General features: G+C 45.6%; 2 protein-coding genes across 3 annotated transcripts; both read right to left on the bottom strand.

Annotated features, from left to right (window-relative positions):
- Window positions 1-406: 406 nt before the first annotated feature.
- LOC127060034 (fatty acyl-CoA hydrolase precursor, medium chain-like) lies at window positions 407-9,706 on the bottom strand. The gene is made up of 14 exons (XM_050978912.1): window positions 9,548-9,706; window positions 8,125-8,317; window positions 7,313-7,457; window positions 6,734-6,867; window positions 6,244-6,397; window positions 5,298-5,399; window positions 4,373-4,477; window positions 4,189-4,242; window positions 3,581-3,721; window positions 3,410-3,496; window positions 2,287-2,434; window positions 1,969-2,100; window positions 1,568-1,640; window positions 407-1,149 (listed from the first exon to the last, which is right to left on the bottom strand). Exons 1-14 carry the CDS (start codon window positions 9,618-9,620, stop codon window positions 975-977), a joined length of 1,716 nt encoding a protein of 571 aa, XP_050834869.1. The 5' UTR covers window positions 9,621-9,706; the 3' UTR covers window positions 407-974.
- Window positions 407-23,233, bottom strand: LOC103821143 (fatty acyl-CoA hydrolase precursor, medium chain-like). 2 transcript variants are annotated; one of them, XR_007778555.1, is made up of 14 exons: window positions 23,104-23,233; window positions 21,470-21,662; window positions 20,658-20,802; window positions 20,079-20,212; window positions 19,589-19,742; window positions 18,632-18,733; window positions 17,689-17,793; window positions 16,866-17,006; window positions 16,695-16,781; window positions 15,572-15,719; window positions 15,254-15,385; window positions 14,853-14,925; window positions 13,930-14,436; window positions 407-642 (listed from the first exon to the last, which is right to left on the bottom strand). XR_007778555.1 is itself a non-coding variant. In XM_050978902.1 (13 exons), the coding sequence occupies exons 1-13, from the start codon at window positions 23,174-23,176 to the stop codon at window positions 14,262-14,264; spliced, it is 1,662 nt and encodes a 553-aa protein (XP_050834859.1). In that variant the 5' UTR covers window positions 23,177-23,233; the 3' UTR covers window positions 13,694-14,261. The 2 variants fall into 2 exon arrangements, 1 of the variants encoding a protein (XP_050834859.1); XM_050978902.1 differs by lacking the exon at window positions 407-642 and having other exon boundaries at window positions 13,694-14,436.
- Window positions 23,234-23,810: the final 577 nt, after the last annotated feature.

The raw sequence follows: 23,810 nt of genomic DNA, 5'->3' as shown, positions 1-23,810 counted from the left end.
CCACTTCCCTCCCTGTGTGCCCTGAGCCCTTCCCCAGCTGGGGGAGGCTGGGGGTGCACACTCTGCATGTCTGCAGATCTTCTCTCTTGGTGCTAGGCCAACAACGTGCAGGGAGCACCACCAGCCTTTGCTGCCCCCTCTGCCTCTGTGCGCGTCTGTCCTGCCAGCACTGCGTCCTCCTGCAGCCCCTGGACTGGGCATTTGCCAGGAAGGGTTGAAGGACACACAGTCAGAGCCCAGAAGAGTTTGTGAAAGAGTCTGAAACCTCAGGTCCTGCACAGGCACCTGAAAAGTTTCACACCTGAAACCATTTAGGTGGCAGAAAGAACCTGGGCACGTTTCTGGCTTCAAGGGTGTGACGACCTCTCGGAATGAGCCTCCATCAGTTCAGTGAAAGAAAAGGAAGTTCCAAAAAATCAAAGCAATGTTTATTTATAACAATTCACAAAGCAATAAAACAGATAGAGATTTTCTGTCCTCTTTTGTGAGATGTCAAGCCCACATCAGAGATGTAGTTTGATGGATGCTCTGCTGCCTACAAGTGATTTCCAGTTAAAGAAAGCAGAAGGAGTCTCTAGGAAGGACAACTGACCATGCTCTTCTGAAAGAAGAAGGGAACTAGCATATAAAATAGTCTGACACCTATGGTACATTCAGTATTGATAATTTCTTACAGATTTCAGTTCATTTGCCCATTCCCACCTCAGTATTCAGTTTTGATATGCACTGAGGAGGTACCATGGTCTGTCTGGACCTGGAAAGATTGTGGGGATTTTTTCTGCCTGCTTCATTAAATAGTGATTTTCAGTCTGACAAACATTCTGAATGGCCCTTGTTTCTCTCCCTTCACTGTGATTAGGACAGCAGATTACACAACAGTGAGTTAGAAGGTGATTATTACTCTCTATGCTGACAAACTCATTTTGTTTGACTTTCCTTTTGGTTTTAAAAGCAAAGTGTGCCTTCCATAGCTCTTATAAATCTGTGTGTTTTCTCCTTCCAGTGTGATTTTGTTTCATGAGCTGTGCCCAAAACTCGACTCTGCGTTCTTTCAGTTTCTGTGCTGCCTTTTGCTCCAGGTCTATTGCCAGGTATTTTTCCTCCAGGTCATACTGAGGCCAATGGACCAAGCCCTCTCCATTGGGATTTCTGGAAATAACAGAAGGAAAAGTTAGCTCTCCATTTGCTAATCCATTGCTCTCTGACTGCTCATGTTCAGAGCATTTCAGAAAACCAGCAGGTGAGCCCCAATGATGTGATTCTGGTACCTGAATAAAGTGACATTTTTGAAAATGCCCATGAGTGGAACAGCAAAAGTGTAAAAGTTGCCATTCATTTTAGATCTAAGACTCCATTGCAGATGGAGTAACTGACCTTAGATTTTTTTTCTTCCTCATTTCTGCTGCTTTTTTTAAAAAAGACCATTCAGAAGAGAAATTGCTGCAAGATTTATCTTAAATTCTGTCAAATTTCTAGGAAGCGCCATATAAGTACTGCTACAGGCAGGTAAGTATGTTCTGGGCAGCACAGACTGAACTTGAGCTGTAATCAGCACCGTGATTCTCACCCATTTTTAGCAAAGTTGGTCCAGTATCTCATGACAGTTCTGCTAAGTTCATTTTCTTCTTTTGTAGCACCTCCTGCAAAGGGAGAGATGAGAGGGCCACATTAGGAAGTAAATAATGAGTATCAGCTCTATCAATTGCAGCACTTCTCCTGGTTGCCCTGAGCTGTTGGAGGTTTTTCTAGAGACACCTGCAGATGAATGATGTAATGAAAAGTAGCTTCTACTGAAGACAGAAGATGTTTATCCTCATAATAATGCTTAAGACATATAAGGTATGCTTATAAGAAGTATAATGTTTAGAATGCTTATAAGAGAGAAATTCTGTTCTAAAGCCTTGCAGTAATTGAAATGAGTAATAATGAGGGTCTAAAAGGAATATGGAGTAAATATGGGTACATCACCAGCTAAGAATGGCTTTCCAAAGACAAAGGCAATCTCAGCTCCATGATCTGCTTTTACAAACTCTGGTACCAAACCTTCCGCTGAACTCGGCCGGTGTTGGAATTCATAAAAGTAGACTGGGTTGCCAGCATCTAGAGGATACAGAAAAGTGCTGGTTTGAGAGCTGAAAATATTGCTCCAGAGATGATAAACCTTCATGAAAAACACTTTTGGCTAAATGAAAACACTACCAGTTCTCTGGAGAGTGAAAAGTGCTGCACACTGTCCACTCCAGCCCCAGACAGAATTCTACAGCTGTTCTGAAGCTGCTGGGTTACCTCTGTGGTATCTGGCCACTTCCACAGATGAGGTGACAAAGTAGACATCTCCCATTGCATCCAGGAGGCCATCTCGGACCTGAGCAGGGCTTTCTGCCTCCCCCATGTACTCCTGGTACACTCTGTCAACAACTTCAGATGTAAGGCCCTGAAACAGCAATCAAAAGTATTATAATGGTGATGAATATTAAAAGGAGCAACAGCAGTGGGTGAGTGTGGCCTCTGCACATCCCTGGCTCATCCTCACCAAGAGCTTTCAGAGAAAACCCTCAGCTGTGTCAGAGTGTGGCTCAGAACTCAGACTGGAGTTACATAGCTGTGGATACAGGTGATCTTGGGGAAAAGATCACCTGCAAGATCAAAGGATCAACCACCTTTAGATAAGCAGCAGTCAGTGATGCTGACTCTTCTCTCTTCTGTGGAAACACCTTCACAACAGCACAGAAATCCTGCTGGATTTCATCAAATCCATTCATTGCTGTAGATGACCGTAATTTCCTCAGAACAAGTCTGGGCTCTGCATTTCCAAGTTCATGGTGGATGTTTGTGTCATGGAATGATCCTTGCAAGTACTGGCCCTGCTTCTAGAGTCCTTAATTCTTACCTCATAATCTGTACTTTTCTATGGAGCAGTTTCAGGAGAGCACAAAGGCACCAGAGAGCCAAGAGCTTTGTAAATTTCAGGGAAGCAAAACCTCGAGAGACCTGAACAAAGGTGTCAGTGCACCCCAAAGCTCTCGGGCTTTCCTCTCCAGTGCCCTGCTACTGCTTTAGGAGGTTGTGTCCCACAGGTCTCCTGCCAGACCTGCTGGTATCTGCACATCTTGCACAACCTGGGGGGGATCCAGAATGTCCCAAGAGACCTTGTTTAGGTACCTGCATCACTCCTGGATTCCCACAGAACTCCTTTGGAAGAAGAGGGGCATTTAGGCTGGAAATGTAGAGAGTATTTCCAGTCACTGGAGGTAACAGGACTGCAGTGCATCTGTGCCTGTGTGTGCCCCAATTCAGGGAGCTGTCCAGTACAATGGCATTTCCCTGTGAAATGTGTCCCTCCAGGGGTATAAACAGCCAGCCCAGCAACAAGCAGCAGCATGGGGTTATTCTGAAACTGGTCTCTTACCTTAATGAGTAATGGTAAGTTGCTCTGTAAAATTTGACGTGCAACATCTTTATCCAGACCATCCACAAAAGGAGGATATTTCTTTGCCTGTGTGATACAGAGAATCATACTCACTAAAACAGCCTCTATTTACAAATTGATGTTTAAATAACAACATTTCAAGTATCTTACCACCGGAATTACCCATCCAAATTCACAGTTATTTAATCCTATGATGTATGGGACCGCATTGATTGTATTTTCGGAGAGCAATTCCATGGGACTCTTTGGAAAAAATACGCCATCTACACATGCACTGATGAAAAAGAAATCCTGAACAAAAAGGAAAAAAGAAAGCATTGAAAAAGTAATCATTTTGCTTCTAAAAGTAGTTCAGATTTTTACTGCAGTTCCAATCTAATGCAAATTGAAAATACAAAAAGTAATGGTATTCAAGCCATCTTAACATTTTATCTGACTGATTTTCTGCACTAGGCAGAAGACTCTGTGAAGATTAACATTACATTTCTAATGTTTGTGAAGCAGAAGACATTATATTGAATTTACACCTTTTCCTAGTCAATATGGCCATGGATGTGTGGGACAGTGGGGAAAAAATTCTGTGTTGAAGTTTGAAAGGCACATAGGTATGGTGATAAGAATTTTAGTAGAACATAATATCTGGATTGGTTTTCAGATTCTCCAGAATCATTTGTGCCATATTGTTTTCCTTGCCCTGGCAGAGCACGACAGCAAAGTACAGGTAGCTCCAAGTGCATGCAGAATGGAAGAGCAGGAACCTGTTTGCACTTTTCAGGCGAGGTGTCTTTGCAGAGCTGCAGTGCTGTCATGTCCTGAAAAAGTCAAGAACATCAGATTTTACATCCACTTCAGGTTCTCCTAATATTAAGCCCACAAAGAGTGTGCCCTGGGATGAAAAGGTCTGAGGTTCATATTAAGTGCAAGAAAAATCATTTCACCTACCGTTTTCAGTGTTATCTCTAGTAGTTCTTCTTCTGTTTTTCCTCTCAAGCATTCAACCATTGCAGCTGAACTGGATTTTTCACAGCCAGAGACAGCAGCAATTTTCTGCAAGCAGTGAGAACAAACAGGTTTGGACACGTTTCCTCTGTCTGGCTCTACAAGACACCGAGTCCAGCAGGAGCAGCCAAAGCTCCTGCCCAAAGGATGCTGGAGCCTGGCTTGTCCCAGCTCCCCAGGGAGGCCACTGGAAGCCCTCACATCCTTCACACCACAGGCTTGGCAGAAGGGGAAAACCTCTGCCTCCAAGAGGTTTTGATACAGAAATATTCTAAGACAATGCTGCTAAATAACAGGCTGGGCTGAGAAGGCTGGGTGACATAAAGGAGTTAGAGAATAAACCACCTGCAGGGCAACAGAGAGCACATTCTACCACTCTTGGAGATGTCTTTTGGGCTGGAGCAAGAGCTGTCATTAGAGAGAGCTGTGTCTTTTATGTCCCAGCTTCCAGGTTCTGGAAACTGTTCCTTGCAGTTGAAGAGAAAAGAAAGAGGTGGAAGCTTGTAGCTCTCAAATTAAAACACTGGAATAAAGTCTTGTTTATTTACACACTACAGGCATCAAACAGGAGGGAAGAGAAGAGTATTTAGAGTCTGATGCTCGTTTCCAGACAAAAGTGTAAGTTCAAATTTTTTGGAGACACTAAATGTTACAATATTCTGTGGCTTTTCATTCCCCTCACTTTGTGGATATTTGTGTGTTTGAAAAGCAACACATCATTAAACATGTACTATCTGCACACAGAAATTCTGTCTTTAATGACAGCTTTGATTCACAAGAAATGTGAATTCATATGATTCAATATGTTAGACTAAACAAGTTAAGATATTATGTGGAAAAAGGAATTAAAATTACCACAAGTACCTACTTGTGCATCCTCCTTAGGCTGGTCAGTGAACAAGCCCATGGCTGCAGCGCCACTCTCTGAAATGGCCTTGTGGAACAAGCCCTTGGCCAGGGGAGATAAGACCTGTGAGAAAGCAAGGACAAGCATGACAAGCACTGTGTTCTCCCCAGGGATTTTGCATTTCAGTATCAACAGTGGCCATTTGGAGCATTTTGAAAGCCCCTGTGCCAAGAGTGCCCTAGTGTAGCCCCCGACCACAGTCCAGCTGTGCAAAGTGCTTTGGCAGGGATGGGAGTTCATGGCCTTTCCCTCCCCCTGCACTTTGCTCCCAGTGCCTCCCAGCACCACTCTGCAGGGCAGGTACACATGGAATGTGCCCAAGGCAGTCTGGCTCTGCAGCAGAAGGGCAGGAAAGAGCTTTTGGCCAGAGGAAGCAGGGATGTGTGTGCGAGGTACAAGGAAGCCTGGCTGGGCTGTGTGGCAGGGACTGGAGAAGGAGAGAGTCACAGCCAATGTGCTCCGTGTTGGAGTAAAGATTTTACACAATCACAGAGTCACAAACTGCAGGGCTGCATCAGCTACCAGAACTATTCACCTCAATCACTTTGCACAAGTGGCTGTCAAAGCAAACAGGAAATGGGCAAGAGTCCACAACTCCTCCTAAAGGACTCTGCTCATGAGATTAGACTTTGAGGGTTTTTTACACTGAAGAAAACCAAAACCCAAACCAACAAGAGTTTAATTCAACAGCTGAGTAATACCATTCTGTTACCTAACTACAACATTTGAGTATGAAAATTGCATTCAAAATCTGTGCTGTATTGTCTTGTTGTGTTATCACAGACCCAGGTGATGTGTCACTGCAACACCGGCCCTTTTCTCTCGCTGACTTCCCATGCAGATACTGAAAGTGGATGGAGGGGTTTTTCCCCTGAGTAATTCCAATTTAATATTGCTGTGAACTTACAAGAGCAGAAACACTGATTCCTCCTGCAGATTCTCCAAAGATAGTGACAGATCCTGGATCTCCTCCAAAATGCATGATATTTTCCTGAATCCACCGAAGAGCCGCCACTTGGTCTAAATAGCCCCAGTTACCTCGGGCATGCTCATCACCAGTGCTGCAGGGAGAGAACAGATTTGTTCAAATGCTCAGTGCAAGCCAAGAGGCAGAGGAAAATACAGTCTGTGGTGTGAGAAATCATCTGCCATTCCCTACACAGCACTTCCCTCCACCACCTACTAATGGATGGCTCAGGAAGCCCTGAGACTGGAGCAGCAGCCCCACAAGAACAGATCTGGAAGCTGCCTTGGCAGTGGAAATCGTCCCCAGCGCTTGCAGGTGCAGTTCAGAAAGGTTGCTTTGCATAAGCAAGTCTTCTGCACTTCTCTTTACAGAGGCTTTGCACACATCCTTTTGGAAATCACGTAGGAAAAACTGAGATCAACCAACTTACCTAAAATATCCAGCAATACCCAGTCTGTACTGAATTGTTACAACCACCACGTTGTCAAAGGCTGCTAATGCTGAGCCATCGTATGATGAAGCTGCTCCAAAAACTAATCCACCTCCATGGATCCATACTAGGACCTGGAGAAAGAAACACAGGATCAATCCAGCACAGGTAAGAGACCCCAGTGACAAAAACTATATATAGCCCAAGATAGAACAAATAGTGCAATTTCACTCCTGATTCTTTCAGATGACATTTCACTAATTGCAGAAATCTTACCAATCTATGGCCTGCAGGGCTACAAAATGGCACTGCTTTTGTTCAATGCTTACACTGTGTCAGTGCCCTGTGCCTTTGGACAGATCATTTAGATTAAATCAAGCACTGCTTAGCTAAAATGCCAATACATTTCTACGTGTAAAATAAGACTTTGAGTCTCTTTAATTTCAGCTAGTATTTGCTTGGACAAAGCATGTAAGTTGATGATCACTACAAAAGTGTCTCTGCATGTCTGCTCATGGCAGAGGTTGAAGTTTTCCTGTCAGATAATTTTGCTCAAGGTGTAATAAGGATTTTGCTTACAGGCAGCTTCTCCTTTTTTCCTGTAGAAACAGGTGTGTACACATTTAGATACAGGCAATCCTCGGACACTTGCAGAGCAACTTTCTCTTTTCTGTTGGTAATCAGATCTGAAAAATACTGTCCTTGTACTGGGTCCTGTAGACACCTGAATAAATGAAAAAGTAATAGGCAAGAAAATTCACTATAAACCTGAAAGCTGTGAAGAGAAGCTTTTTTGTACTTCCAGAACAAAGTGCCAACCAGAACCTGATCTGCAGCACACTTTTAGATTGGCATGTGAAATACAAATGGAAATACAAATGAATCATTTCATATCTCCATTATCTTTTTATGTTGCAATGGTAGACATCAGCCTTGAGACACTAAACAAGGGCAGTAGGACAACGCGAGTGAGACATTTACAAGGTAGATTGGAATTGCTGTGCATTTCTTATGTGCCCTTTTAAGCACTTGACTCAGGAGTTTCCCCCTCCCCTCATGTTGCATTCCAACATTTCCTCAGTTCCTTGCTGTCCATGCTCCAAAGGTTTACAGTGATTGGTGAGTGATGGCCAAGTGCTCCCGAGGCAGAGCATTGTCTGTACGTGCTGCTCCATCTCAGCTCCTCACTGATGCGCGTCAAACAGCAGCTTTAGGTACAGAGAGCAGCTCCCAGAGTGCCTTTAGAAATGCATCCACTGGAACAGCTGCAGGTGCCAGGAGGGGGCACCAAGGAATTTGTCTTTGTGGATGGCCCTGCGTGCACATCAGTGCCATAGAAGTGCCCAGAGTTTAACATTGTGAAAGGTTCAGAGGTTTGGTCATTGCCTTACATTGGTGGGTAGGAAGTGGCATCTCTGACACCTTCCCACGGCTCAGGTGGCTGGGGTTCAGAAAACCTCCGAGATCCAACTGGAGGCTTGGCAAAAGGAAGTCCCAAAAAGACATTTACAGTCCTCTCAGCCGTGTCCACTCTGAATTGGAACCCTCGGACTCTGCCGTATTTGGTCTCTGCTTCTGGTTGTTCTGTGGGACAGGAGCACAGAACCACATCATTGGTCTGTTTGTAAGCAATTGCTGGATTTGCTACTTAAATACACAGCTTCTGTTCACTTCAACAAGTAGATTTATACATAAGGCTTTACCAGACTCTCATCACCTTTGACATGACGCTATCTTAATCTGCTCTTTTATTTTACTCTTTTAATTTACTAATTTGATTACTAGTGTTTCCACATTTAAATTTTAGATTTTCTAATTTTTTCTAACACACTTCCATTATTCCTTTATCAAATCATTAGAGCTGACATTACCTCAGCCTTCATTTGGATTGGTCTGTATGTCCATCCCCTTCAGGTATTTAATATGTATTGTTTTACCACACACACTTTTAGTGGTTGCATAGAGATCTTAATCTTTTTTTTTGCCCTGTGGTGTTAGATAAAAACCCAATAGATTGCTGTCATAAGAAAAGACAATCAACAGAGAAAATATATTCTAGACATTTGAGAGTATGTACAGCCAAAAGGAAAAGCTTTTAATCTACCAAAAAATAGTCTGGCACAAACAAATCCTGTTAACATTTAATCAAAACTCATTTTAAGATGTTAGTGAAAGTTCTAACATCAAATTACAGATGTTTTAACGTGGCTGCTCAGGTTTAGCAGGCAAGATTTTGGGACAGGGATTTGATTTTGCTATTTGCAAAGAAGGCAATAAGACAAATGACTGAAAGCAGAATTAAAACTGAAATGGACTTTTGCTACTGCAGCTCAGTTTGTGTGCCCAGCTCAGCCCAGGGTTTGTTTCCATCCCTGCCCGGGGTTTGTGCCCATCCCTGCCCAGGATTTGAGCCCATCCCTGCCCAGGGTTTGTTTCCATCCCTGCCCGGGGTTTGTGCCATCCCTGCCCAGGGTTTGTGCCCATCCCTGCCAGGGGTTTGTGCCCATCCCTGGCCAGGGTTTGTGCCCAGCTCAGACCAGGGTTTGAGCCCATTCCTACCCAGGGTTTGTGCTATCCCTGCCCAGGGTTTGTGCCCAGCTCAGGCCAGGGTTTGTGCTCAGCACAGCCCAGGGATTTTGCCCAGCAGAGCCCAGGGTTTGAGCCCACCCCTTCCCAGAGTTTGTGCCCATCCCCGCCCAGGGTTTGAGCCCATCCCTGCCCAAGGTTTGAGCCCTGCTCTCGGCTGGCCCCGGCAGGCAGCTGCAGGTGCCCCCTTGCCCTGCAGGTGCCCTGGGCAGTAGCCCCGGTGTTTACCTGTGGCCACCAGCGCCGTGCCTCCGAGGAAGAGGATGCAGGCCAGCAGCGCCGTGTCCCTCGCAGCTGCCATGGTGCCACTGGCACCAAGCCCGCGGGCCGGGCCTTTATAGGCTCGGCCTGGGCCACCTTACGCAAGGCAAGCCCGGGTGAGGCGAGGGAGCGCTCGGGCTGCGAGCCAGGCCGGGAGTGCCGGGCTCGGGCCAGGAGCGGGGAGCCCTCCTGCCCGCGGGGCTCCTGCTGCCTCCCCAGTGCTCCTGTGCCACGGCATTCCCAGAGCCGCGGCCACCGCGGGCTCCGAACGCTTTGGAAACAGCCTGGCATGGCCGGGAGCGGGGTCCCGCTGCTGCAGCACCTCCGGCTGCGGCAGCGGGGGAGGCTTCGCTCAGCCCGCGCTGCACGCACCTGCAGGGCACCTCTGCTCCCTGGGCTCACACTCACTGCCTTTGGCTTCTGACATCTCCGTGTGCCAAACACAATCCAGCCAACAGCCCTGCGAGCGTACCTTTACCCAAGTAAAAGTGGAGTCAGTTTTATTCTCAGAAAAGCATCTTTCTGACAACATAACCAAAAGTAGAAAAACCCCAGCTTGTTCTGGAGGGTGCAGAAGGCGCCTGTCACTCAGTTCTGTGTGTTCAGGGATGTTTGGAATAGTATTGCAATGCAGTGACAACAAGACAGAGATGAATGACCAGCTTTTGTGAAGTGGGAGCAAGATTAAAGGGTGGTATTTCGAAGGTTACTATATTTCTAGTGCCTCTGGAAAATCCAGAGGGTTTACTTTGAATCCTTTCACATCTATAAAGGAAGAATAATATGAAAAGGAGAGAACAGAATAGCTGTGTAGAGATTTTCTGCTCTCATTAACTAAGAGGTTGTGTTGGTTTTTCAGGTATTAGACTCCTCCTTTTTCTTTTTTTTCCCTGACTCAGCAGCTTTTGCCCCAGAAAGGAAGTTTTGCAATTTCAGATCATGTGAATTCTTAGTTGTCAGAAACAGCATTTCAAAGAATCAGCTGATCTGATGACAGAATTTTTTGGTTTGGAGGAAATCTTAAAGCACTACTCATGCCACCTCTGCCATGGGCAGGGTCACCTTCCTGTCCAGGCCTGCCTTGGGCACTGCCAGGGATGGGGCAGCCACAGCTGCTCTGGGCAGCCCTGGGTGCCAGAGCCTCAGCACCCTCAGAGGGAGGAATTTCTTCTGTTCATCTGATTTAAACCTACCTTAGTTGGTTTGAAGCCATTCCCCCTCATCTTGTTGCTCCATGCCCCTCTCCATTTTCCTTGCAGGCTGCCTTGGGCTCCTGCAAGGGGCTCTGAGGTGTCCCCAGAGCCTTCTCCTGTTCAGGCTGAACAGCCCAGCTCTCTCAGCCTGTCTCCGCAGGAGAGCTGCTCCATTTCTCCAGATCCATTCCTGCTCACACCTCTCTCTACACCTCAGTGGCTTGCAAGACCCACAGTCTTCAAACTAGTTTAGCACATCTGTTATGCTCCTCTTAATCCTGGGTGCTGTGGGTGTGCCTGTGCACTTTACTCCAAATTCTCTTCTGCACTTTACTCCAAATCTTCCCCTGTGTGTGATTTACAGCCCTGGAGATAAAGCCCAGTCAGCTTTACCCTGGCTTCTCCCAGGGCAAACTGGTGGCAGGCACTGCAGGTGCCCCCAGGCAGTGCTGGCTGTGTCTCCAGCCTGTGCTGGGTTTGTGGTGACTCCTGAACTCTGCCCCAGTGCCCTGCAGGCCCTGCCAGGCTGTGCTGGGTGTAGCTCCTGAGGCTGAGGGCACGGCCAGGGCTCACTGTGCACTCCCAGATGGGGAATGCTGTGAGTCTCATCTGCTGAGAAAACAAGGAGAACTCTAAACTCACAATAAATTATATTAATACACTGAAAAAAGAAATACAAATTAATTTAAAATTCCTGTCAGAGGTTGCAAGTGAACATTTTGCTTCTAGTTCTTTGGCTTCTGGTGACTTCCAATTACTAACGGTGGTTTCAACTATCACAGGGGACTCAAATCCACCAGATTATCTGCTGTATTCCATCAAATCCCCTTTCCTCTAACAACTTCTCAAACATTTATGTGGTTCTTAAATTATGATGTTATTATTTTCACTTTGGATCAACCATAATTAACATTCTACAATTTTATAATGGTCAACAGAAACAACAGGACCCCCACTGCTGAAGAGTCTTCTGTGCAGATTCTGCAGTTGACAGCAGCTTTAGCTATAAACAAATCCAGTGCTGTCCCCAATCCAGGCACCAGAGGCCAAAAGTCCTCACTTTAACCCCTTAGTTAAATATTTTTTGAAGAAAATATTTTCAGTATCCACACTCAACAACCGTTTTTCATGCCTTAAACTTCAGGTGTCTTTTCATCAGGCAGCTCTCCAGCCAAAATCCCTAATAATTAACCTCCTAAAAATGCAACTGAAATGGAAGAAAAGCTTCAGCCCTGAAAAGAAAAAGGCATGGAATGTCATGATATAAAGTCATGGCATTTGGCACCATCCATTGCAACACCTGGGGTCCATGAACACTGCTCAGTCCTTCAGAAACAGCTGAGCTATAACACCTAGGAGTAGCTCCAGATTTGGCAGGACTGAGTACCCTGCTCTGTTCTTCCTGCACAGCACCACAATGGTTCCTAAAGGAGCTTCCAGACAATTCTCACCATTCAGGCTTGCAAGTTACAAAAATCTGATAGTAGAGAATATCTTATCTTAATAAAAATTTGCATATTTACCATTTAGCAACAAGATGATCTGAGAAGCAGGACTGGCACATGACAAGCATACTTACTGACCACCTTGGAAAGGCAATTATAGTAAGTATGGATGATTTAAAAATTTCAAAAACAGAACAGCAGCAGTTCTTGGTTAATAGTATCAGTTATTGTACTGCTAACAATTTCTTCAATTCTAGTTGTAGCTGGGAATCTGCACCAAGTGACTGTGAATACTAAAGCAGTGAAATAAAGTGAGGTTTGGAACATAATGTAATTATGTGCCGTTTAAAGATGGCCCATTCATCGTGGCCATGGTGTTCTTCCTTTCTCAGCTGTTTGACAGCGTACCAGTCTTTATATTTGGGGTTTAAAATCCACAGATGGACAGAACACTTCCTCTCACACACTCAGAAACTACTTTGTTGTCATGTGTGCCTACTGTGTGCCTCCCATCTACCCAGGAATTATACTTCTGGTTTTGCATTTTCAAAGACACAGGATTTCTTCTGTCCTGTTAGGATCATGATTTTTGTGAATGTACAGGGACAGACACATTGACTCCACAAACACACCACAAATGGACATAAAGGCTGTGTCAGAGCAGAAGAAGGGAAGGGGTAAGAAATGTGAGACAGAAGTGGCAGTATGGTTGCTGCAATTAGCTGTTACTAATTGCCAGAGCTGGTGATTTTCACAAGCTATGGAAAATGCAGAAAAGGGAGTGGCCAGGTAGTGCAGATGACACTGCTTGAGATTCACAGGTGTGCAAAAGCAAGTGAACCCAGGGGTGAGGAGGAGGAAGAAGACACCTACAAAGGGTCACACCTGCAGCAGGAGCGTGGGCTGTGCCTGTGAGAGCCCCCTGGGTGCTGTGGGAGCTGGGCACCAGTTAAAGGGGGAGTTGGAGTGGGGCAGTTTGTTTGTTTATGGTCATGAGGAGAGCTCTCCTGGCTTCCCACATTGTTACTTTGTATCCTGCTTGCCATGTACCTTGGAAGGCCAAAAAGCCACTTCCCTCCCTGTGTGCCCTGAGCCCTTCCCCAGCTGTGGGAGGCTGGGGGTGCACACTCTGCATGTCTGCAGATCTTCTCTCTTGGTGCTAGGCCAACAACGTGCAGGGAGCACCACCAGCCTTTGCTGCCCCCTCTGCCTCTGTGCGCGTCTGTCCTGCCAGCACTGCGTCCTCCTGCAGCCCCTGGACTGGGCATTTGCCAGGAAGGGTTGAAGGACACACAGTCAGAGCCCAGAAGAGTTTGTGAAAGAGTCTGAAACCTCAGGTCCTGCACAGGCACCTGAAAAGTTTCACACCTGAAACCATTTAGGTGGCAGAAAGAACCTGGGCACGTTTCTGGCTTCAAGGGTGTGACTTGACCTCTCGAAATGAGCCTCCATCAGTTCAGTGAAAGAAAAGGAAGTTCCAAAAAATCAAAGCAATGTTTATTTATAACAATTCACAAAGCAATAAAACAGATAGAGATTTTCTGTCCTCTTTTGTGAGATGTCAAGCCCACATCAGAGATGTAGTTTGATGGATGCTCTGCTGCCTACAAGTGATTTCCAGTTAAAGAAAGCAGAAGGAGTCTCTAGGAAGGACAACTGACCATGCTCTTCTGAAAGAAGAAGGGAACGAGCATATAAAATAGTCTGACACCTATGGTACATTCAGTATTGATCATTTCTTACAGGTTTCAGTTCATTTGCCCATTCCCACCTCAGTATTCAGTTTTGGTATGCACTGAGGAGGTACCATGGTCTGTCTGGACCTGGAAAGATTGTGGGGATTTTTTCTGCCTGCTTCATTAAATAGTGATTTTCAGTCTGACAAACATTCTGAATGGCCCTTGTTTCTCTCACTTCACTGTGATTCGGACAGCAGATTACACAACAGTGAGTTAGAAGGTGATTATTACTCTCTATGCTGACAAACTCATTTTGTTTGACTTTCCTTTTGGTTTTAAAAGCAAAGTGTGCCTTCCATAGCTCTTATAAATCTGTGTGTTTTCTCCTTCCAGTGTGATTTTGTTTCATGAGCTGTGCCCAAAACTCGACTCTGCGTTCTTTCAGTTTCTGTGCTGCCTTTTGCTCCAGGTCTATTGCCAGGTATTTTTCCTCCAGGTCATACTGAGGCCAATGGACCAAGCCCTCTCCATTGGGATTTCTGGAAATAACAGAAGGAAAAGTTAGCTCTCCATTTGCTAATCCATTGCTCTCTGACTGCTCATGTTCAGAGCATTTCAGAAAACCAGCAGGTGAGCCTTGCTGATGTGATTCTGGTACCTGAATAAAGTGACATTTTTGAAAATGCTCATCAGTGGAACAGCAAAAGTGTAAAAGTTGCCATTCATTTTAGATCTAAGACTCCATTGCAGATGGAGTAACTGACCTTAGATTTTTTTCTTCCTTATTTCTGATGTTTTTTGAATAAAGACTATTATGAAGAGAAATTTCTTCAAGATTTCTCTTAAATTCTGTCAAATTTCTAGGAAACGCCATAGGAGTACTGCTACAGGCAGGTAAGTATGTTCTGGGCAGCACAGACTGAACTTGAGCTGTAATCAGCACTGTGATTCTCACCCATTTTTAGCAAAGTTGGTCCAGTATCTCATGACAGTTCTGCTAAGTTCATTTTCTTCTTTTGTAGCACCTCCTGCAAAGGGAGAGATGAGAGGGCCACATTAGGAAGTAAATAATGAGTATCAGCTCTATCAATTGCAGCACTTCTCCTGGTTGCCCTGAGCTGTTGGAGGTTTTTCTAGAGAGACCTGCAGATGAATGATGTAATGAAAAGTAGCTGCTACTGAAGACAGAAGATGTTTTTGCTCATAATAATGCTTAAGACATATAAGGTATGCTTATAAGAAGTATAATGTTTAGAATGCTTATAAGAGAGAAATTCTGTTCTAAAGCCTTGCAGTAATTGAAATGAGTAATAATGAGGGTCTAAAAGGAATATGGAGTAAATATGGGTACATCACCAGCTAAGAATGGCTTTCCAAAGACAAAGGCAATCTCAGCTCCATGATCTGCTTTTACAAACTCTGGTACCAAACCTTCCGCTGAACTCGGCCGGTGTTGGAATTCATAAAAGTAGACTGGGTTGCCAGCATCTAGAGGATACAGAAAAGTGCTGGTTTGAGAGCTGAAAATATTGCTCCAGAGATGATAAACCTTCATGAAAAACACTTTTGGCTAAATGAAAACACTACCAGTTCTCTGGAGAGTGAAAAGTGCTGCACACTGTCCACTCCAGCCCCAGACAGAATTCTACAGCTGTTCTGAAGCTGCTGGGTTACCTCTGTGGTATCTGGCCACTTCCACAGATGAGGTGACAAAGTAGACATCTCCCATTGCATCCAGGAGGCCATCTCGGACCTGAGCAGGGCTTTCTGCCTCCCCCATGTACTCCTGGTACACTCTGTCAACAACTTCAGATGTAAGGCCCTGAAACAGCAATCAAAAGTATTATAATGGTGATGAATATTAAAAGGAGCAACAGCAGTGGGTGAGTGTGGCCTCTGCACATCCCTGGCTCATCCTCACCAAGAGCTTTCAGAGAAAACCCTCAGCTGTGTCAGAGTGTGGCTCAGAACTCAGACTGGAGTTACACAGCTGTGGATGCAGGTGATCTTGGGGAAAAGATCACCTGCAAGATCAAAGGATCAACCACCTTTAGATAAGCAGCAGTCAGTGATGCTGACTCTTCTCTCTTCTGTGGAAACACCTTCACAACAGCACAGAAATCCTGCTGGATTTCATCAAATCCATTCATTGCTGTAGATGACCGTAATTTCCTCAGAACAAGCCTGGGCTCTGCATTTCCAAGTTCATGGTGGATGTTTGTGTCATAGAATGAACCTTGCAAGTACTGGCCCTGCTTCTAGAGTCCTTAATTCATACCTCATAATCTGTACTTTTCTATGGAGCAGTTTCAGGAGAGCACAAAGGCACCAGAGAGCCAAGAGCTTTGTAAATTTCAGGGAAGCAAAACCTCGAGAGACCTGAACAAAGGTGTCAGTGCACCCCAAAGCTCTCGGGCTTTCCTCTCCAGTGCCCTGCTACTGCTTTAGGAGGTTGTGTCCCACAGGTCTCCTGCCAGACCTGCTGGTATCTGCACATCTTGCACAACCTGGGGGGGATCCAGAATGTCCCAAGAGACCTTGTTTAGGTACCTGCATCACTCCTGGATTCCCACAGAACTCCTTTGGAAGAAGAGGGGCATTTAGGCTGGAAATGTAGAGAGAATTTCTAGTCACTGGAGGTAACAGGACTGCAGCACATCTGTGCCTGTTTGTTCCCCAATTCAGGGAGCTGTCCAGTACAATGGCATTTCCCTGTGAAATGTGTCCCTCCAGGGGTAAAAACAGCCTGCCCAGCAACAAGCAGCAGCATGGGGTTATTCTGAAACTGGTCTCTTACCTTAATGAGTAATGGTAAGTTGCTCTGTAAAATTTGACGTGCAACATCTTTATCCAGACCATCCACAAAAGGAGGATATTTCTTTGCCTGTGTGATACAGAGAATCATACTTACTAAAACAGCCTCTATTTACAAACTGATGTTTATATATCAAAATATTTAGTGTCTTACCCTAGGCATTACCCATCCAAATTCACAGTTAGTTACTCCTATGATGTATGGGACCGCATTGATGGATTTTTCAGAGAGTAATTTCCTGGGATTTTTTGGAAAAAATACACCATCTACACATGCACTGATGAAAGAGAGACCCTGAATAAAAAGGAAAAAAAAAAAGCTTTTAAAATCAAAGCATTCATTCATTCATCTATTAAAATCAATGCATTCATTTTGATTTTAATAGATGTTCAGAATTTAGTGAAGCTCCAAAGTGGAGCCAAATGAATATATAATAAATTATAGTATCCAAGCAATCCTTAACATTTCTCCTGCTGATTTTCTGCACTAGGCAGAAGACTCTGTGAAGATTAACATTATATTTCTAATGTTTGTGAAGCAGAAGTCATTATATTGAATTTACACCTTTTCTTATTCAATATTGCCATGGATGGGTGGGACAGTGGGAAACAAAAAATTCTGCGTGGAAGTTTCAAAGGCACATAGGTATGGTGTTAAGAACTTTTATGTAGGACATAATATCTGGATTGATTTTCAGGTTCTCCAGAATCATTTGTGCCATTTGGTTTTCCTTGCCCTGGTGGAGCACGACAGCAAAGCACAGGTAGCTCCAAGTGCATGCAGAATGGAAGAGCAGGAACCTGTTTGCACTTTTCAGGCAAGAATTCACTGCAGTGCTGTCATGTCCTGGAAAAGTCAAGAACATCAGATTTTACATCCACTTCAGGTTCTTCTAATATTAAGCCCACAAAGAGTATGCTCTGGGATGAAAAGGTCTGAGGTGTCATATAAGTGCAAGAAGAATCATTTCACCTACCGTTTTCTGTGTTATCTGTAGTAGTTCTTCTTCTGTTTTTCCTCTCAAGCATTCAACCATTGCAGCTGAACTGGATTTTTCACAGCCAGAGACAGCAGCAATTTTCTGCAAGCAGTGAGAACAAACAGGTTTGGACATGTTTCCTCTGTCTGGCTCTACAAGACACCGAGTCCAGCAGGAGCAGCCAAAGCTCCTGCCCAAAGGATGCTGGAGCCTGGCTTGTCCCAGCTCCCCAGGGAGGCCACTGGAAGCCCTCACATCCTTCACACCACAGGCTTGGCAGAAGGGGAAAACCTCTGCCTCCAAGAGGTTTTGATACAGAAATATTCTAAGACAATGCTGCTAAATAACAGGCTGGGCTGAGAAGGCTGGGTGACATAAAGGAGTTAGAGAATAAACCACCTGCAGGGCAACAGAGAGCACATTCTACCACTCTTGGAGATGTCTTTTTGGCTGGAGCAAGAGCTGTCATTAGAGAGAGCTGTGTCTTTTATGTCCCAGCTTCCAGGTTCTGGAAACTGTTCCTTGCAGTTGAAGAGAAAAGAAAGAGGTGGAAGCCTGTAGTTCTCAAATTTAAAAAACGGAATTAAGTCTCGTTTCTTTGGACACTACAGGCATCAAACAGGAGGGGAAGAGTACCCAGAACTGATACTGTTTTCCAGTAAATAACTGCTAGTTCAATTTTTTTGAAGACAGTACATATTACAATATTCCTTGGCTTTTTATTCTCCTCTCTTTGTGGATACTTTATTGTTTGAAAAGCAACATATCTAACTGTACTACAACATATGATTAAACATGTACTATCTGCACACAGAAATTCTGTGCGTCTTTAAAGACAGCTTTGATTCACAAGAAATTCTCGTTTCAATATTTTGGACTGAACAATTTAAGATATGAGAACTATCTGGAAAAAGAAATTAAAATTACCACAAGTACCTACTTGTGCATCCTCCTTAGGGTGGTCAGTGAACAAGCCCAGGGCTGCAGTGCCACTCTCTGAAATGGCCTTGTGGAACAAGCCCTTGGCCAGGGGAGATAAGACCTGTGAGAAAGCAAGGACAAGCATGACAAGCACTGTGTTCTCCCCAGGGATTTTGCATTTCAGTATCAGCAGTGGCCATTTGGAGCACTTTGAAAGCCCCTGTGCCAAGAGTGCTCTAGTGTAGCCCCTGACCATAGTCCAGCTGTGCAAAGTGCTTTGGCAGGGATGGGAGTTCATGGCCTTTCCCTCCCCCTGCACTTTGCTCCCAGTGCCTCCTAGCACCACTCTGCAGGGCAGGTACACATGGAATGTGCCCAAGGCAGTCTGGCTCTGCAGCAGAAGGGCAGGAAAGAGCTTTTGGCCAGAGGAAGCAGGGATGTGTGTGCGAGGTACAAGGAAGCCTGGCTGGGCTGTGTGGCAGGGACTGGAGAAGGAGAGAGTCACAGCCAATGTGCTCCGTGTTGGAGTAAAGATTTTACACAATCACAGGGTCACAAACTGCAGGGCTGCATCAGCTACCAGAACTATTCACCTCAATCACTTTGCACAAGTGGCTGTCAAAGCAAACAGGAAATGGGCAAAAGTCCACAACTCCTCCTAAAGGACTCTACTCAAGAGATTAGACTTTGAGGGTTTTTTACACTGAAGAAAACCAAAACCCAAACCAACAAGAGTTTAATTCAACAGCTGAGTAATACCATTCTGTTACTTAACTACAACATTTGAGTATGAAAATTGCACATTTTTATCATTCAAAATCTGTGCTGTGTTGCCTTGTTCTGTTATCACAGACCCAGGTGATGTGTCACTGCAACACCGGCCCTTTTCTCTCGCTGACTTCCCATGCAGATACTGAAAGTGGATGGAGGGGTTTTTCCCCTGAGTAATTCCAATTTAATATTACTGTGAACTTACAAGAGCAGAAACACTGATTCCTCCTGCAGATTCTCCAAAGATAGTGACAGATCCTGGATCTCCTCCAAAATGCATGATATTTTCCTGAATCCACCGAAGAGCCGCCACTTGGTCTAAATAGCCCCAGTTACCTCGGGCATGCTCATCACCAGTGCTGCAGGGAGAGAACAGATTTGTTCAAATGCTCAGTGCAAGCCAAGAGGCAGAGGAAAATACAGTCTGTGGTGTGAGAAATCATCTGCCATTCCCTACACAGCACTTCCCTCCATCACCTACTAATGGATGGCTCAGGAAGCCCTGAGACTGGAGCAGCAGCCCCACAAGAACAGATCTGGAAGCTGCCTTGGCAGTGGAAATCGTCCCCAGCGCTTGCAGGTGCAGTTCAGAAAGGTTGCTTTGCATAAGCAAGTCTTCTGCACTTCTCTTTACAGAGGCTTTGCACACATCCTTTTGGAAGTCACTTAGGAAAAACTGAGATCAACCAACTTACCTAAAATATCCAGCAATACCCAGTCTGTACTGAATTGTTACAACCACCACGTTGTCAAAGGCTGCTAATGCTGAGCCATCGTATGATGAAGCTGCTCCAAAAACTAATCCACCTCCATGGATCCACACTAGGACCTGGAGAAAGAAACACAGGATCAATCCAGCACAGGTAAGAGCCCTCAGTGACAAAAGCTATATATAGCCCAAGATAGAACAAATAGTGCAATTTCACTCCTGATTCTTTCAGATGACATTTCACTAATTGCAGAAATCTTACCAATCTATGGCCTGCAGGGCTACAAAATGGCACTGCTTTTGTTCAATGCTTACACTGTGTCAGTGCCCTGTGCCTTTGGACAGATCATTTAGATTAAATCAAGCACTGCTTAGCTAAAATGCCAATACATTTCTACGTGTAAAATAAGACTTTTAGTCTCTTTTCTTTCAGCTAATATTTGCTGGGACAAAGCATGTAAGTTGATGATCACTACAAAAGTGTCTCTGCATGTCTGCTCATGGCAGAGGTTGAAGTTTTCCTGTCAGATAATTTTGCTCAAGGTGTAATAAGGATTTTGCTTACAGGCAGCTTCTCCTTTTTTCCTGTAGAAACAGGTGTGTACACATTTAGATACAGGCAATCCTCGGACACTTGCAGAGCAACTTTCTCTTTTCTGTTGGTAACCATATTTGAAATAAATTGTCCTTGTACTGGGTCCTGTAGACACCTGAATAAATGAAAAAATAACAGGTAAGTTAATTCACTATAAACCTGTAAACTGTGAAGAGAAGCTTTTGTGTACTTCCACAACAAAGTGCCAACCAGAACCTGATCTGCAGCACACTTTTAGATTGGCAGGTGAAATACAAATGAAAATACAAATGAATCATTTCATATCTCCATTATCTTTTTATGTTGCAATGGTAGACATCAGCCTTGAGACACTAAACAAGGGCAGTAGGACAACGCGAGTGAGACATTTACAAGGTAGATTGGAATTGCTGTGCATTTCTTATGTGCCCTTTTAAGCACTTGACTCAGGAGTTTCCCCCTCCCCTCATGTTGCATTCCAACATTTCCTCAGTTCCTTGCTGTCCATGCTCCAAAGGTTTACAGTGATTGGTGAGTGATGGCCAAGTGCTCCCGAGGCAGAGCATTGTCTGTACGTGCTGCTCCATCTCAGCTCCTCACTGATGCGCGTCAAACAGCAGCTTTAGGTACAGAGAGCAGCTCCCAGAGTGCCTTTAGAAATGCATCCACTGGAACAGCTGCAGGTGCCAGGAGGGGGCACCAAGGAATTTGTCTTCATGGATGGCCCTGTGTGCACATCAGTGCCATGGAAGTGCCCAGAGTTTAACATTGTGAAAGGTTCAGAGGTTTGGTCATTGCCTTACATTGGTGGGTAGGAAGTGGCATCTCTGACACCTTCCCACGGCTCAGGTGGCTGGGGTTCAGAAAACCTCCGAGATCCAACTGGAGGCTTGGCAAAAGGAAGTCCCAAAAAGACATTTACAGTCCTCTCAGCCGTGTCCACTCTGAATTGGAACCCTCGGACTCTGCCGTATTTGGTCTCTGCTTCTGGTTGTTCTGTGGGACAGGAGCACAGAACCACATCATTGGTCTGTTTGTAAGCAATTGCTGGATTTGCTACTTAAATACACAGCTTCTGTTCACTTCAACAAGTAGATTTATACATAAGGCTTTACCAGACTCTCATCATCTTTGACATGATGCTATCTTAATCTGCTCTTTTATTTTACTCTTTTAATTTACTAATTTGATTACTAGTGTTTCCACATTTAAATTTTGGATTTTCTAATTTTTTCAAACACACTCCTACTATTCCTTTATCAAACCATTAGAGCTGACATTACTTCAGCCTTCATTTGGATTGGTCTGTAGGTTCATCCCCTTCAGGTATTTAATATGTATTGTCTTACCACACACACTTTTAGTGGTTGCAAAGAGATCTCAATCTTTTTTTTGCCCTACCAATAGATTGCTGTCATAAGAAAAGACAATCAACAGAGAAAATATTTTCTAGACCTTTGAGAGTATGTACAGCCAAAAGGAAAAGCTTCTAATACACCGAAAAATAGTCTGGCACAAACAAATCCTGTTAACATTTAATCAAAACTCATTTTAAGATGTTAGTGAAAGTTCTAACATCAAATTACAGATGTTTTAACGTGGCTGCTCAGGTTTAGCAGGCAAGATTTTGGGACAGGGATTTGATTTTGCTATTTGCAAAGAAGGCAATAAGACAAATGACTGAAAGCAGATTAAAAACTGAAATGAACTTTTTGCTACTGCAGCTCAGTTTGTGTGCCCAGCTTAGCCCAGGGTTTGTGCCCAGCACAGCCCAGGGTTTGTGCCATCCCTGCCTAGGATTTGTGCCCATCCCTGCCCAGGGTTTGATCCATCTCTGCCCAGGGTTTTTGCCCAGCACAACCCAGGGTTTTTGCCCAGCTTAGCCCAGGGTTTGTGCCCATCCCTGCCCAGGGTGTGTGCCATCCCTGCCTAGGATTTGTGCCCATCCCTGCCCAGTGTTTGTGCCCAACCCTGCCCAGGGTTTGTGCCCAGCTCAGACCAGGGTTTGTGCCCATCCCTGCCCAGGGTTTGTGCCCAGCACAGCCCAGGATTTGAGCCCATCCCTTCATAGGATTTGAGCCCATCCCTGCCCAGGGTTTGAGCCCATCCCTGCCCAGGGTTTGTGCCCAGCTCAGACCAGGGTTTGAGCCCAGCTCAGACCAGGGTTTTAGCCCATTCCTACCCAGGGTTTGAGCCCATTCCTACCCAGGGTTTGTGCCCATCCCTGCCCAGGGTTTGTGCTCAGCACAGCCCAGGGTTTTTGCCCAGCAGAGCCCAGGGTTTGAGCCCACCCCTTCCCAGAGTTTGTGCCCATCCCTGCCCAGGGTTTGAGCCCATTCCTGCCCAAGGTTTGAGCCCTGCTCTCGGCTGGCCCCGGCAGGCAGCTGCAGGTGCCCCCTTGCCCTGCAGGTGCCCTGGGCAGTAGCCCGGTGTTTACCTGTGGCCACCAGCGCCGTGCCCCCGAGGAAGAGGATGCAGGCCAGCAGCGCCGTGTCCCTCGCAGCTGCCATGGTGCCACTGGCACCAAGCCCGCGGGCCGGGCCTTTATAGGCTCGGCCTGGGCCACCTTACGCAAGGCAAGCCCGGGTGAGGCGAGGGAGCGCTCGGGCTGCGAGCCAGGCCGGGAGTGCCGGGCTCGGGCCAGGAGCGGGGAGCCCTCCTGCCCGCGGGGCTCCTGCTGCCTCCCCAGTGCTCCTGTGCCACGGCATTCCCAGAGCCGCGGCCACCGCGGGCTCCGAACGCTTTGGAAACAGCCTGGCATGGCCGGGAGCGGGGTCCCGCTGCTGCAGCACCTCCGGCTGCGGCAGCGGGGGAGGCTTCGCTCAGCCCGCGCTGCACGCACCTGCAGGGCACCTCTGCTCCCCGGGCTCACACTCACTGCCTTTGGCTACTGACATCTCCGTGTGCCAAACACAATCCAGCCAACAGCCCTGCGAGCGTACCTTTACCCAAGTAAAAGTGGAGTCAGTTTTATTCTCAGAAAAGCATCTTTCTGACAACATAACCAAAAGTAGAAAACCCCAGCTTGTTCTGGAGGGTGCAGAAGGCACCTGTCACTCAGTTCTGTGTGTTCAGGGATGTTTGGAATAGTATTGCAATGCAGTGACAACAAGACAGAGATGAATGACCAGCTTTTGTGAAGTG

This window comes from Serinus canaria, chromosome 11, assembly GCF_022539315.1.
Source record: "Serinus canaria isolate serCan28SL12 chromosome 11, serCan2020, whole genome shotgun sequence".
Taxonomy (NCBI): Eukaryota; Metazoa; Chordata; class Aves; order Passeriformes; family Fringillidae; genus Serinus; species Serinus canaria.
The sequence above is the reverse complement of the archived record's forward strand: the minus strand, read 5'-3'. Positions and strand labels throughout refer to the sequence as shown.